The following is a 15,024-nucleotide window of genomic DNA, read 5'->3' as shown; positions in this document are numbered from 1 at the left end:
TACAATCCACCTGTGTGTAATCAAGTCTCCGTATAAATGCACCTGCACTGTGATAGTCTCAGAGGTCCGTCAAAAGCGCAGAGAGCATCATGAAGAACAAGGAACACACCAGGCAGGTCCGAGATACTGTTGTGAAGAAGTTTAAAGCCGGATTTGGATCCAAAAATATTTCCCAAGCTTTAAACATCCCAAGGAGCACTGTGCAAGCGATAATATTGAAATGGAAGGAGTATCAGACCACTGCAAATCTACCAAGACCTGGCCGTCCGTCTAAACTTTCAGCTCATACAAGGAGAAGACTGATCAGAGATGCAGCCAAGAGGCCCATGATCACTCTGGATGAACTGCAGAGATCTACAGCTGAGGTGGGAGACTCTGTCCATAGGACAACAATCAGTCGTATATTGCACAAATCTGGCCTTTATGGAAGAGTGGCAAGAAGAAAGCCATTTCTTAAAGATATCCATAAAAAGTGTCGTTTAAAGTTTGCCACAAGCCACCTGGGAGACACACCAAACATGTGGAAGAAGGTGCTCTGGTCAGATGAAACCAAAATTGAACTTTTTGGCAACAATGCAAAACGTTATGTTTGGCGTAAAAGCAACACAGCTCATCACCCTGAACACACCATCCCCACTGTCAAACATGGTGGTGGCAGCATCATGGTTTAGGCCTGCTTTTCTTCAGCAGGGACAGGGAAGATGGTTAAAATTGATGGGAAGATGGATGGAGCCAAATACAGGACCATTCTGGAAGAAAACCTGATGGAGTCTGCAAAAGACCTGAGACTGGGACGGAGATTTGTCTTCCAACAAGACAATGATCCAAAACATAAAGCAAAATCTACAATGGAATGGTTCAAAAATAAACATATCCAGGTGTTAGAATGGCCAAGTCAAAGTCCAGACCTGAATCCAATCGAGAATCTGTGGAAAGAACTGAAAACTGCTGTTCACAAATGCTCTCCATCCAACCTCACTGAGCTCGAGCTGTTTTGCAAGGAGGAATGGGAAAAAAATGTCAGTCTCTCAATGTGCAAAACTGATAGAGACATACCCCAAGCGACTTACAGCTGTGATCGCAGCAAAAGGTGGCGCTACAAAGTATTAACTTAAGGGGGCTGAATAATTTTGCACGCCCAATTTTTCCGTTTTTGATTTGTTAAAATAGTTTGAAATGTTGTTCCACTTCATGATTGTGTCCCACTTGTTGTTGATTCTTCACAAAAAAATACAGTTTTATATCTTTATGTTTGAAGCCTGAAATGTGGCAAAAGGTCGCAAAGTTCAAGGGGGCCGAATACTTTCGCAATATATATATATATATATAAAAAAAAAAACATAAATACCTTATTTATATTAGTATTCAGACCCTTTGCTGTGAGACTAAATTGAGGTCAGGTGCATCCTGTTTCCATTGATCATCCTTGATGTTTCTACAACTTGATTGGAGTCCACCTGTGATAAATTAAATTGATTGGACATGATTTGGAAAGGCACAAACCTGTCTATATAAGATCCCAAAGTTGACAGTGCATGTCAGAGCAAAAACCAGGCCATGAGTTCGAAGGAATTGTCTGCAGAGCTCCGATACAGGATTGTATCGAGGCACAGATCTGAGGAAGAGTACCAAAACACTTCTGTAGCATTGAAGGTCCCTAAGAACATAGTGGCCTCCATCATTCTTAAATGGAAAGAGTTTTAACCACCAAGGCTATTCCAAGAGCTGGACGCATGGCCAAACTGAGCAATCAGGGAGAAGGGGACAATTACATATTTACCTGATGTGTTTGATATTAATGGTAAACAATTATATATTTAACCAAGAGTAAGACTGGCCTGCTAATGCTGAGTATTTATGGTGTCCACTCTAGCTTCATTGTTAGGGAAGCTCTCAGCTTCACAACTTAGAGTTTGCGGTCGACAGTTTCATTATTGCAATAATTCATTGATGATTGTTTGAATAATTGTCCAAGTCTCTCTCAGTAATGAAATTATCACTAGATGGTTCACCTTCCAACAGGACAAAGGCCCTAAGCACACTGCCAAGACAATGCAGGAGTGGCTTCGGGACAAGTCTCTGAATGTCCTTGAGTGGCCCAGCCAGAGCATGGACTTGAACCCGATCAAACATCTCTGGAGAGACCTGAAAATAGCTGTGCAGTGACACTCCCCATCCAACCTGACAGAGCTTGAGAGGATCTGCAGAGAAGAATGGGAGAAACGCCCCGAATACAGGTGTGCCAAGCTTGTAACATCATGCCCAAGAAGACTCGAGAGCCAAAGGTACTTCAACAAAGTACTGAGTAAAGGGTCTGAATACTTATGTAAATGTGATATATCAGTTGGTTTTTTATATATATATTTGCACAAATTTCTACAAACTTGTTTTTGCTTCGTCAGTATTGTGTGTAGATTGATGAGGATATTTTTTTGTCATCCATTTTAGAATAAGTCGAGTGGTCTTAATACCTGAATGCAATGCAGTTACAACAATGATATCAACATCGCCCCCTCTCTGTCAGAAGCACACACTGCACTGACTGGTATGTCCAGCCCACTGCCAGTAAAGGGCTGTTAATGATAAACACAGCAAGAGGTCATCACCCCCTCTGTGTGTGTGCGTGTGTGTGTCAACATTTGTCCAGAAAGAGGCAGCACAGAGAAAGTGACGGTCGGACACAAGACAGAGGGAAAGATAAATCGAGGGAGGAGTGGGTCATTTTTTTCCTTGTCGATGGACATCAGTTCTGGTATTACACTAGACATAATCATTTAGCAGGGATCCAGGCAAAATCAATCAGATTACACTAGCATTGTGATAAGAACTTTGTGGGACAGACACAGCAGAAGGAAGAAGCAGAGAGCGGTGTTGGGAGTGTTTTGGGGACAGTGCTAGAATGACTGGGGTGTGGCAGTGTGTTACCATGCTAATGGTGGTGTGTGTGTGTCTATGGGGGTCGGCGGAGGCGATTGGGGGAGCAAAGAGCCGACCACGACCCCAGAGGAGACCTCCCAAGAAGCTCAAGGTGAACCCCATTGACGACACCCCCCCAGCTCAGAACATTGACATACAACAGGTAGGTACAAGAGTGTGTTTGTGTGTGAGTGTGTTTGTGTGTGTGTGTATGTGTGTGCAAACATGATCTCACAAATACAGCACAAACTCAGCCAGTGGCGGACGTGCCTTGACGTTGTCAATGTTGAAACCCTGCTGTATCGTGTGTGTGTGTGTGTGTTGTAGATGGGAGGGCCGTGGTACCTGGTCAACGCAGCGTCTAAGTGTAACTTCCTGATGAAGAACGGTCTGAAGGTGGAGGCTACTGTGATGACCCTGACGCCCCCCTCCTCCCAAAACCCCACTCTCTCTGTTAGCACTACCACACGCCTGTGAGTTACACTCCTTTCTCTCTGTTAGCACTACCACACATCTGTGAGTTGCACTCCTCTCTCTCTGTTAGCACTACACACGTCTGTGAGTTACACTCCCTCTCTGTTAGCACTACCACACATCTGTGAGTTACACTCCTCTCTCTCTGTTAGCACTACACACGTTTGTGAGTTACACTCCATTCTCTCTGTTAGCACTACCACACGTCTGTGAGTTACACTCCTTTCTCTCTGTTAGCACTACCACACGTCTGAGTTACACTCCTTTCTCTGTTAGCACTATACACGCCTGTGAGTTACACTCCTTTCTCTCTGTTAGCACTACCACACGTCTGAGTTACACTCCTTTCTCTGTTAGCACTATACACGCCTGTGAGTTACACTCTTCTCTCTCTGTTAGCACTATACACGCCTGTGAGTTACACTCTTCTTTCTCTGTTAGCACTACCACACGCCTGTGAGTTACTCCTCTTTCTCTGTTAGCACTACCACACGTCTGTGAGTTGCACTCCTCTTTCTCTGTTAGCACTACCACACGTCTGTGAGTTACACTCCTCTTTCTCTGTTAGCACTACCACACGTCTGAGTTACACTCCTCGTTCTCTGTTAGCACTACCACACGCCTGTGAGTTACACTCCTTTCTCTCTGTTAGCACTACCACACGTCTGTGAGTTACACTCCTTTCTCCCTGTTAGCACTACCACACGTCTGTGAGTTACACTCCTCTCTCTCTGTTAGCACTATACACGCCTGTGAGTTACACTCCTCTCTCTGTTAGCACTACCACACACCTGTGAGTTACACTCCTTTCTCTCTGTTAGCACTACCACACGTCTGTGAGTTACACTCCTTTCTCTCTGTTAGCACTACCACACGTCTGTGAGTTACACTCCTTTCTCTCTGTTAGCACTACCACACGTCTGAGTTACACTCCTTTCTCTCTGTTAGCACTACCACACGTCTGTGAGTTACACTCCTTTCTCTCTGTTAGTACTACCACACGCCTGTGAGTTACACTCCTTTCTCTCTGTTAGCACTACCACACGTCTGTGAGTTACACTCCTTTCTCCCTGTTAGCACTACCACACGTCTGTGAGTTACACTCCTCTCTCTCTGTTAGCACTACCACACGTCTGTGAATTACACTCCTCTTTCTCTGTTAGCACTACCACACGTCTGAGTTACACTCCTCGTTCTCTGTTAGCACTACCACACGCCTGTGAGTTACACTCCTCTCTCTCTGTTAGCACTACCACACGTCTGTGAGTTACACTCCTCTTTCTCTGTTAGCACTACCACACGTCTGTGAGTTACACTCCTCTCTCTGTTAGCACTACCACACGTCTGTGAGTTACACTCCTTTCTCTCTGTTAGCACTACCACACGTCTGTGAGTTACACTCCTTTCTCCCTTTTAGCACTACCACACGTCTGTGAGTTACACTCCTCTCTCTCTGTTAGCACTATACACGCCTGTGAGTTACACTCCTCTCTCTGTTAGCACTACCACACGCCTGTGAGTTACACTCCTTTCTCTCTGTTAGCACTACCACACGTCTGTGAGTTACACTCCTTTCTCTCTGTTAGCACTACCACACGTCTGTGAGTTACACTCCTTTCTCTCTGTTAGCAGTACCACACGTCTGTGAGTTACACTCCTTTCTCTCTGTTAGCGCTACCACACGTCTGTGAGTTACACTCCTTTCTCTGTGTTAGCACTACCACGCGCCTGTGAGTTACACTCCTTTCTCTCTGTTAGCACTACCACACGTCTGAGTTACACTCCTTTCTCTCTGTTAGCACTACCACACGTCTGTGAGTTACACTCCTTTCTCTCTGTTAGTACTACCACACGCCTGTGAGTTACACTCCTTTCTCTCTGTTAGCACTACCACACATCTGTGAGTTACACTCCTCTCTCTCTGTTAGCGCTACCACACGTCTGTGAGTTACACTCCTTTCTCTCTGTTAGCACTACCACACGCCTGTGAGTTACACTCCTTTCTCCCTGTTAGCACTACCACACGTCTGTGAGTTACACTCCTCTCTCTCTGTTAGCACTACCACACGCCTGTGAGTTACACTCAGTGTTATTTCAAGTGCTATATTATCAGCTTTGTAAAGTGTTTTAGCAATTTGAAAGTAGTTGTAGTATGAATAGTGGGGGAAGATAAATAGACAGATAAATATAGGTGGTATTTATAATGGTGTTTGTTCTCCACTGGTTGCCCTTTTCTCATGGCAATGGGCCACAAATTATGCTACAGTGATTGCACAGTGCAATATTTCGCCTAACAGCTATGGGAGTTTATCAATATTTGATTTGTTTTCAAATTCTTTGTGGGTCTGTGTGATCTGTGGAAAATGTGTTTCTCTAATGTGGTCAAACATTTGTCAGGAGGTTAGGAATAGCGGCTCAGTTTGCAACTCATTTTGTGGACAGTGGTCACATAGCCTGTCTTCTCTTGAGAGCCAGGTCTGCCTATGGCTACCTCTCTCAATAACAAGGCTGTGCTCACTGAGTCTGTACATAGTCAAGGATTTTCTTTGTTTTGGGTGTCACGGTGGTCAGGTATTCTGCCACTATGTACTCTCTGTTAAGGGCCAGATACCATTCCACTTTGCTCTGTTTTTTTGGTTGATTCTTTCCAGTGTCATTGTCAGCTTTTTGCTTTCTCATTATTTGGTGTGGTCTAATTGTGTTACTGTCCTGGGGCTCTGTGGGGTCTGTTTGTATTTGTGAACAGAGCCCTAGTGTGTATGCATCGCTTCCTTTTAGGTGGTTGTAGAATTTAACAACTATTTTCTGGATTTGGATAACTAGCGGGTATAGTCCTAATTCTGCTCTGCTTGTACACAAAGTATATTTTTGCAGAATTCTGCTTCTGTTGCTCGCTCTCTCACTCTCTTTCCATATCTCTTTCTTTCTTTCTTTGTTTCTCTCTCGCTCTCTCTCTCTTTGCACCCTCTTTCACGCTCTTCCTTCCTTTTGATCTTCAAGTCCTTTCTTTCGGAGAGTACCCAAGTCTACCACCAGAGAGCACTCTCTCTCGCTATCTACCTCTTATCTCTTCACATTCTCTCTCAGCTTTCTCTCTCCTTTTCTCTCTGTCTCTTATGTCAAGTCAAACTTACTCAAAGTGTCAGTAAGCACAGTAAACTACACCACTCCACAACACTTTTTACCTGAAAAAGACAGTCTTGGCTCTATAGACATTGTTCCTATACTGGGGAACTGAAAATGTTATGCCTGTTTTGACTTGTTATATAATGAATCTGGCTGAACCAGAGGAAATAGTTGGTTGTGCAAGTTGCAAATCTCCCCCCCCACACACACTCGCACACACATACACACACAAACAGTCTTATGCAATGTTAAAGCTACCTGAGTAGATAACTCCGCTGATCTGTCTAACTTTTATTTTTTTTGTCCCCCCCTCCCCAGTAACCACCAGTGTTGGGAGATCCTGCAGGCGTACACCATCACCCCCACCCCAGGACGCCTTGTACTCAATGGTAAGAGTCCTGTCACACACAGAGACATGCCTTACAGCCCTGTTAACTGCTATAGACACCCTTCTTCACTCTGCCTTCTCCTCCTCCACCCGGCAGTCTCCTCCAACTGTATCTCTGAGAGCACTGCTTTGTCTCTTTAAAATTGCAGCTGGAACCCTGTGTCCCCAACATTCCACTGCTCTAAACTGATTGGCTTTTCATTCAAAGTATGCAAATCTGATAGGTGAGAATTGTCTGCTAATTGAATGATTAGAATATTCCGCCCTGAAACATATAATTGTATGGAATTGATTAGAATGTATAAAATCATAATCAATAAATGTGTAGTCCTAGTTCAGAATTAGGGTAGAACAATATGTCTTTATGGTATTTTAAACACAGACTGTCTGAGCTTGGGAGAGAACAGGGAGTACATGTCAAGAACGAGGTCACAAAGCTCTGGCGGCTGGGTAGCAGGATGTGTGTGTGTGTGTGTGTGTGTGTGTGTGTGTGTGTGTGTGTGTGTGTGTGTGTATATGGCTGTGTGAATGTGTGGGCGTGAGAAGTCAGTATAAAATGAATTGTTTTGTATTCTTGACTTTGGAACGTACTCTGAATAAACTGTGCTAACCTTTTGTATAAGCTGAGTCTTTGACTAATTATTATTATACCCATGGTCTTACAAACCTCGGGAATTGGTCAGAGCTATTGATTGATTGTTAATATCATTGGGATTGGAAATTCTCTTATCAAAATCACACGCTATAGTCTGGGAACAATCACTGTGATAGATTTACTATGTGTGTTTCAAAGGAACACCAGAGGAGAATTCATGTTCACATTCAAATGACATTAGTTGAGAATGAGGTGCAAATCTGATCTTGTGTCAAAGTTATTGATATTACTGTATTACTATTGTTAACTATTATTGTTTTCCATGTAGGTAGTAGACCGTTGCTGAACACTGATATAGTGATTGGAGAGTCAGACTATAGCTCCTACGCTGTGTTTTACTACCAGAAACAGGGACAGCTCACCATGAAGCTCTACGGTCAGTCTGCGGCTTGCATGCTGCCAACCTGATTGATACCCTGTACTAACAACATGCAAGCCAACACTATGGGACAATATATCGGTTTGAAGCCAGGTCTTCTGAGCACGACAAGACTCTGTTAGCCAGCAGAGCTAAAGCCTAGGCATTACTTCTGGGAGATATGGTTCACCAAACCACATTCAGTAAACCATTTCAGAAACATTAATGTTGAAGTCACTGAGAATGTTTCAAGGAGGCTGTTGTGTTTTCTCTACAGGCAGATCCAAGGATACCCTTTCAGAAGCCATCTTGGATAAGTTTGAGGACCTGGCTGAGAAAAAAGGCCTGGGATTGGCATATGTGTTTGCCTTCCCCAACTACAGTAGGAACTTCTCTATCATAACTCACACACACAGCCTGCCATAACTACATCTCTACCACAGCCTGCATACATACTTAAAATGAAATTGTTTCCAATCTGTACAGGTCACTGCGAGTCTGTGGACAAGGACCATGTGATCAGTGAGTATACCATTTCAAACATTTGTTAAACCATTTATGTGGGGCATCGTGGACCTACAATGGCAAAATAAAGGAATTGTCCAAATATAGAGTACATCAATATAAATGTAGACGCTTCAGAATCATCTGTTGTAGAAGGACAAGAACCAGCTGGCTGAGGTTACTAAGGCACTCCATCTCAGTGCTACAGACCCTGATTCGATTCCAGGCTGTATCACAACCGGCCGTGATTGGGACTCCCATAGGGCTGCGCACAATTGCCCCAGTGTGGCCGGGTAGGCCGTCATTGTAAATAATAATTTATTCTTAACTGACTTGCCTAGTTAAATAAAAAATGTAAATAAAACAAGAATCCTAAACCACCCCTTCACGCTTACCAACAAGCTCGGGGCCCTCGGTTGGCATGTGTTGGTGATAAAACTCAGAGGGTGACTTCCAGAGAGTGGCAAAGTAATCAATAAACTAATTAACTTCGGAACATACTTGTGACTTGAATGATGTAATGATGTTTAAATAATAAAACAAGCATGAAATTAAATGAACAAATCCCCCCCAGTCCTTTTACAAGATATAAACCCCAGTAAAGTAAACTATTTTATTTAGGAATTATTGCACGTTACTACATGCGTCAAGTCATGAAACCAGACAAAAACAAATACACGTGGCATATAATTAGGCATGAAGCGCCATTATTTTGTATTAAAGGTCCAATACAGCCGTTTTTACCTCAATATCAAATTATTTACTGGTAAAAATTAAGTACCTTGCTGTGATTATTTTTGTACCATTTTAATTGAAAACAAACTAAAATATATTCTTAGCTAAGTGCAATTTCTCAAGCAAGACTTTTGCTAGGACTGTCTGGGAGTGGTCTGAGTGGGCAGGGGAGAACTGAAAACTAACTGTTATTGGCAGAGAGGTTCGGAACTTTCTTTCTTGGTCTATTAAATAATGGTGATGTCACCATGAAGGCCAAAACTCTATTCCACCAAAACTGGCAGAAATGTCAGGCTTTTCAAACTGCTCTTGTAAAAAAAGGGCATTATCACAATTTCACAGTATTATTACAACATAGTGTGGAAATATAGAGTACCAGTCAAAAGTTTGGACACACCTACCCATTCAAGGGTTTGTCTTTATTGCTATTTTCTACATTGTATAATAATAGTGAAGACATCAAAACTATGGAATCATGTAGTAACCAAAAACATAGTAAACAAATTAAAATATATTTTATATGTAACACTTGTTTTGTTACTACATGATTCCACATGTGCTATTTCATAGTTTTGATGTCTTCACTATTATTCTACAATGTAACAAATAAAGAAAAACGCTTGAATGAGTAGGTGTGTCCAAAAATTTGACTGGTACTGTATATATAAAACACAGGAAATCACGTTTTTGACTGCACTGGGCCTTTAAATTGTCAAACTCCAAACAGGCTATGTCGGGACAGCACTTTGCTCTGAAGGCTGAAGCCTAATTAGCCCATACACCCTCTATGATTTTCCCTCCCTCATCTTTGGTAGACTCGGAGCAAATGGAGAGAGGCAAAGGGAAGGGGGGTGATTTGGGATTCGGACAGATGCAGATTGGTGGAATGGCATCCAACCCCCTTTAACTTTGAAAAAAAACATCACGTTTACTCCTTTGCAGGGCATGTGGAAATGTACTTGCACAACGGTCAGTTAGATAAATTGCGTTAACAAGTTTACCTAACTGTTTTGAAAACGTGACTGCAAATCTATAGTATAGAAACAGATTTGTAAAAATAAAATGGGCATGTTTATTTTTCTCTAACTTAATTCACTTCGTATAGTTTGAGTTTATTTCTGAGCTTGTTTCATCTCTCCTTCCCAGACTGCGTGCCAATATGTTGAGGAAGATTCCAAGACCCTGTATTCTGACTGCTCATCAATACATGGCATATTAAAATGATTGAATTGCTTATGTGTGCGTGTTTTTGTACTCACTACTGAATCTCCTCTCTGGATAGGCTTACTTAGGGGGTTCTCTCGCATGCTAATGAGTCCCAGATGCAGCCTGGAGGGCCAGGGGGTTTAGTTACAAAACAGGGGTCTGCAAATCCCTAGCCCCCATCCTAAACATCCCAGAGAGAGGCTGTGTACACGTGTGTGTATTATGTAACCAACTCCCTGCCTACAAGACTCTGCCTGCCTCCTTCAGAACAAAGAGAGTTCAGGGCCATTATGTATCCCTCAAAGTTATGTATCTTTCAGACCTCAGCTGTATGTATACTTTAGGAGGAATTCCCCCAAACCCCAACATGACTTTAGACCTCTGTGAACCCATGTTCTGTCCTGCAAACGGTTACATTTTCTTACTAGTTTTACAACTCACATCTTGCAAGCATGCATCCCTCGGCGGTAATGAGGACTGCTTTACCGGCTCACTGTGAGGACACTGTGTGTATGTGTCAGTGCATGCATATTTGTGCATGTGTGTACATACTCATGTGTCTTCATGCTTACATATGCATTTCATGGTGGAGGTGCTAGTGATCAGGAATATGAGTTGTCTGAATAAATAGTCCCTCCCCCCCCCCCCCCCTCTTCCATGTGCAGTTGTGTAAGAGTGACATTTACATATCTTTGTGGGATGGAGAGGGGTGGGACTAACTACTGGAGCCAAGGGGTTAGGAAAGGGGAGGAGTAGAGGAGGGGTGGGACTAACTACTGGAGCCAAGGGGTTAGGAAAGGGGAGGAGTAGAGGAGGGGTGGGGTGGTACAAGCTGGAGGATATAAGGACATTCACTCTCTCCTCACACACACCCTGGAGAGTTGAGCAGTAGCACACACCGATCTGTAACCATGATGCTGAGGATGATGGGAGTTCTGCTGTGCGCTGCGCTGGTCGCCTGCATCGACGTCGTGCCCCAGAAAGACTTCAACCTGGAGAAGGTAAGAGAGAGAAAGAGGGCAACAGAAAGAAACATACTGAGAGAACAAATGAGATCGAGAAAGTGCAGGCAAAAAGCTGAGAGAAAAGGTGTACAAGAGATTCTGAGGTGGGGTCAGAGAAGAGCATAGTACACAGTGTAATCTGCAATGACTATGGAATCAATTTGAATTGTGAGAATGAATGATATGTCGTTCTTATTCTGTTTCTAACTATATCGTTCTCACGCTCCCCAGATGGCTGGTAGGTGGTGGATTGTGGGCTTTGCCACCAACGCCCATTGGTTTGTGAGCCATAAGGCTGACATGAAGATGGGCACTTCCGTGATGCTGCCCACCGCCGGAGGAGACCTAGACCTCACCTACACCAACCTGAAGTCAGTGTGTGTGAGAGAACATTGTGTGTGTGTGTGCGTGGGCGTGTGTTTGTCTATAGAACTCACACTGACTCTGCTCTTTCTCTCTCAGCGCTGATGGTACTTGCTGGAGGATGACACATCTAGCCAAGAAGACTGACATCCCAGGCCGCTTCACCTTCACCAGCCAGCGTGAGTATGTGCACACACGCACACAGTTGACATAAGTCCCCCTCCCTAACTTCTCTCCCCTTCTCCCTTTCAGGTTGGAACAATGAAAATGACATGCGCGTGGTGGCTGTCCAGTATGATGACTTTGCTCTGATCCACACCATCAAGACCAAAGACGGAGTACCTGAGGTGCTCAACAAGCTCTACAGTAAGTCTGTCTGACTGCATTTCTGAAATGAATTGACGCTTTTAAAGATGTTCATGTGTTGTGTGTGTGTGTGTGTGTGTGTGTGTAATTAATCAGTTCTTTGGTCTGCGTTTTTAGACTGGTCGTGTTAACTTGGTGGTGTTGTGCTTCTACAGCTCCATTGCTTGCTGTTTGGGGTTTTATGCTAGGTTTCTGTATATCACTTTGTGACATTGGCTCATGTGAAAAGGGCTTTATAAATATGATTGATTGATGGTGTTAACCTGGTGGTGTTGTGTTAACCTGGTGGTGTTGTCTTAAGCTGGTGGTGTTGTCTTAAGCTGGTGGTGTTGTGTTAACCTGGTTGTGTTAAATGTGTGGTGTTGTCTTAACCTTGTGTTAACTTGGTGTTGTTGTGGTTGCAGGTCGCACTCCAGAGGTGAGCACAGCACTGCAGCAGAAGTTCATGCAGTTCTCTCTGGATACAGGAATCATCTCCGACAACATTGCTATCCTGCCCAAGAATGGTGTGACATTACACAGCATACATGCAAGATCACACACATATACTTACTGTATGTAAAATATTACAACAATCGCGTGTGCTTCAGTAGAAATAATCTGCTCACTCTTTTCTCCCTCTGTATTGAAGGTGAATGTACCGAGGCATAAAGTGTTTCTTCACTGATTCCCCCTCCCCCATCCCTCGTCGAATCCTCCTCCACGGTTCCACCTCTCCTTTGTCTCTCCATTTCACATCCAAACTCTTCTCCTGGGAGAAGACAAACAAGAAACCCCACCCCCCTCGATGCACCACTCTTCATCCCTTTTCTACATTTTTTTACTGCTGATATGTTGTTTTGATTTTCTTGTGCTGAAATAAAGAATGTGTAACAACTCAAGTCTAAAAGTGAATGTAAACAATACGCAGGTTACAATTACATAAACCTACCTGCACTACATTAATGTGAAAGTACATTTCAGAAGCCATTCCAGAGAGTCCCAGGTTTTTAATCACAAATGGGACTTCATAAATATACAAGGTTAGAATGATGAGGATAAAGAAAATGTATTTTAAAAGTTAAACAATAGCTGTTCTGTAGCCATTCAGGATCTCAGAATAACAGCAGCTGTACAGCTGTTCTGTAGCCATTCAGGATCTCAGAATAACAGCAGCTGTACAGCTGTTCTGTAGCCATTCAGGATCTCAGAATAACAGCAGCTGTACAGCTGTTCTGTAGCCATTCAGGATCTCAGAATAACAGCAGCTGTACAGCTGTTCTGTGGCCATTCAGGATCTCAGAATAACAGCAGCTGTACAGCTGTTCTGTAGCCATTCAGGATCTCAGAATAACAGCAGCTGTACAGCTGTTCTGTAGCCATTCAGGATCTCAGAATAACAGCAGCTGTACAGCTGTTCTGTAGCCATTCAGGATCTCAGAATAACAGCAGCTGTACAGCTCCGTGTGACATTCGGTAAAGCAGAGGCTAGAACTAAAAGTTGATTGTATGGCTGAGCTTTCTGTTGTACTCTTCAATTTTGTAATTCAAACTAATAATAAGAGATCAGACACACAAGGATACTGACTGGTGAAAGGTACTTAGCACCTCTTCCCAGTGTTGGCAATTAACTCTGTTCACATAGCAAATATCCACCACCGATCCAATAGTCTAAATATTCCAGACCATAAGGTGGTAGTAGCTTGTTTGTCTTGTGCCTGCTGTAGATAGCTAGCAAGATGCACTAATGTTGTTGCTAGTGTTAACTAGCTAGCAACATGATAGTTAAATCACAATCGACTCGTTTTTGAATGAAGCAGCTGCATGTAAGCTGCAGAGAGTAATTTGTCCTGCTGGCAAATGGCGATGCAAACATTAACTAGCAAGCGCACTGGCAGTATAGAATAATGGAGAGTGAATTAAATGGTCTTCATCTTAAGTGTTGTGCATCTTAAGTGTTGCATTTACCACCCCACTCGATTCATTAGTGTGTGTGACGGCCTGGCTCAGTTAGCAAGCTAACTAATGAGCTAGTGCACATTATCCAACCTATCCAAAAAATCCTTCTTCAAGCACAACACTTCTTAGCTAGATATAAAGACTTGCCCTGGAAAAAAGATTTATGATGCAGCTTTATTGTTTTAGTTGGAACAATTCTGATGAAAAGGGGATGGATTATAGCGGGTTTGTCAGTACCAGGTCTGTACGCAGCATGTATGCATTTTGTTTCAGCCTCCTACTGTCCTAAGTACCAATCAAAACACATTTTAGTTGTCACATGCGCAGAACACAACAGGTGTTTCACCTTACAGTGAAATGCTTACTTACAAGCCCTTAACCAACAATGCTTTACTAAGAAGTTAAGAAAAATTGGCAGATTTCTCTGTTTCTGGCCTCTAAATAAAACTACCACAGAGTAAATAAAAATGTGTTAAAGAAAAATATGAAATAATGTATTTTTTATTGCAACAATAATACCAATATTACACATCAATACAGGGACATTCCTGTGTATACAATGAAAAAATAAATGTACAAAACAGCAGGTGAACCCCTCCTGAACTCCCACCCTCAAAAAAAGAATAAGACAAATTCAGGACAAGGCAATGAGACATTAACAGACATGACTTCTAATAATTCCAACTTTTTAAGTTTCACAAGTTTGAGGGATTTATAAAATTGTAACAGTTCAATGAAAAAAATAAACAAAATAAGGAATTTTCCCACCCCATTTACATTTGTGGATATAATATTTGGAGAATAGTAATGTTAATAAATAGTTATGATCAGAATTACAAGGATAAGCATAATGCCATTTAACATCATCAAAGGTAAACATAGGTCATTTAGGAGATTTTATACACGACCAATACTGAATTTCAACCCATAGTTTACTAGAATGGCAACATTAAAAATAAATAAATGCTCTATAGATTCTGAATGAGCAAAA

General features: G+C 42.6%; 2 protein-coding genes across 2 annotated transcripts; both read left to right on the top strand.

The window, feature by feature from the left end:
• Window positions 1-2,628: 2,628 nt before the first annotated feature.
• Window positions 2,629-10,390, top strand: LOC139420299 (complement component 8, gamma polypeptide). Its single transcript, XM_071170226.1, has 7 exons — window positions 2,629-3,079; window positions 3,244-3,389; window positions 6,835-6,905; window positions 7,828-7,935; window positions 8,195-8,299; window positions 8,404-8,439; window positions 10,303-10,390. Exons 1-7 carry the CDS (start codon window positions 2,900-2,902, stop codon window positions 10,320-10,322), a joined length of 666 nt encoding a protein of 221 aa, XP_071026327.1. The 5' UTR covers window positions 2,629-2,899; the 3' UTR covers window positions 10,323-10,390.
• Window positions 10,391-11,168: 778 nt separating this feature from the next.
• On the top strand, window positions 11,169-12,972 carry LOC139420298 (lipocalin-like). The gene is made up of 6 exons (XM_071170225.1): window positions 11,169-11,363; window positions 11,598-11,737; window positions 11,829-11,908; window positions 11,982-12,095; window positions 12,500-12,601; window positions 12,727-12,972. The coding sequence occupies exons 1-6, from the start codon at window positions 11,274-11,276 to the stop codon at window positions 12,744-12,746; spliced, it is 546 nt and encodes a 181-aa protein (XP_071026326.1). The 5' UTR covers window positions 11,169-11,273; the 3' UTR covers window positions 12,747-12,972.
• The last annotated feature ends 2,052 nt before the right edge of the window (window positions 12,973-15,024 follow it).

This window comes from Oncorhynchus clarkii, chromosome 11 (genome assembly GCF_045791955.1).
Source record: "Oncorhynchus clarkii lewisi isolate Uvic-CL-2024 chromosome 11, UVic_Ocla_1.0, whole genome shotgun sequence".
NCBI lineage: Eukaryota > Metazoa > Chordata > Actinopteri > Salmoniformes > Salmonidae > Oncorhynchus > Oncorhynchus clarkii.
This window is presented reverse-complemented; position numbering and strand designations above follow the sequence as displayed.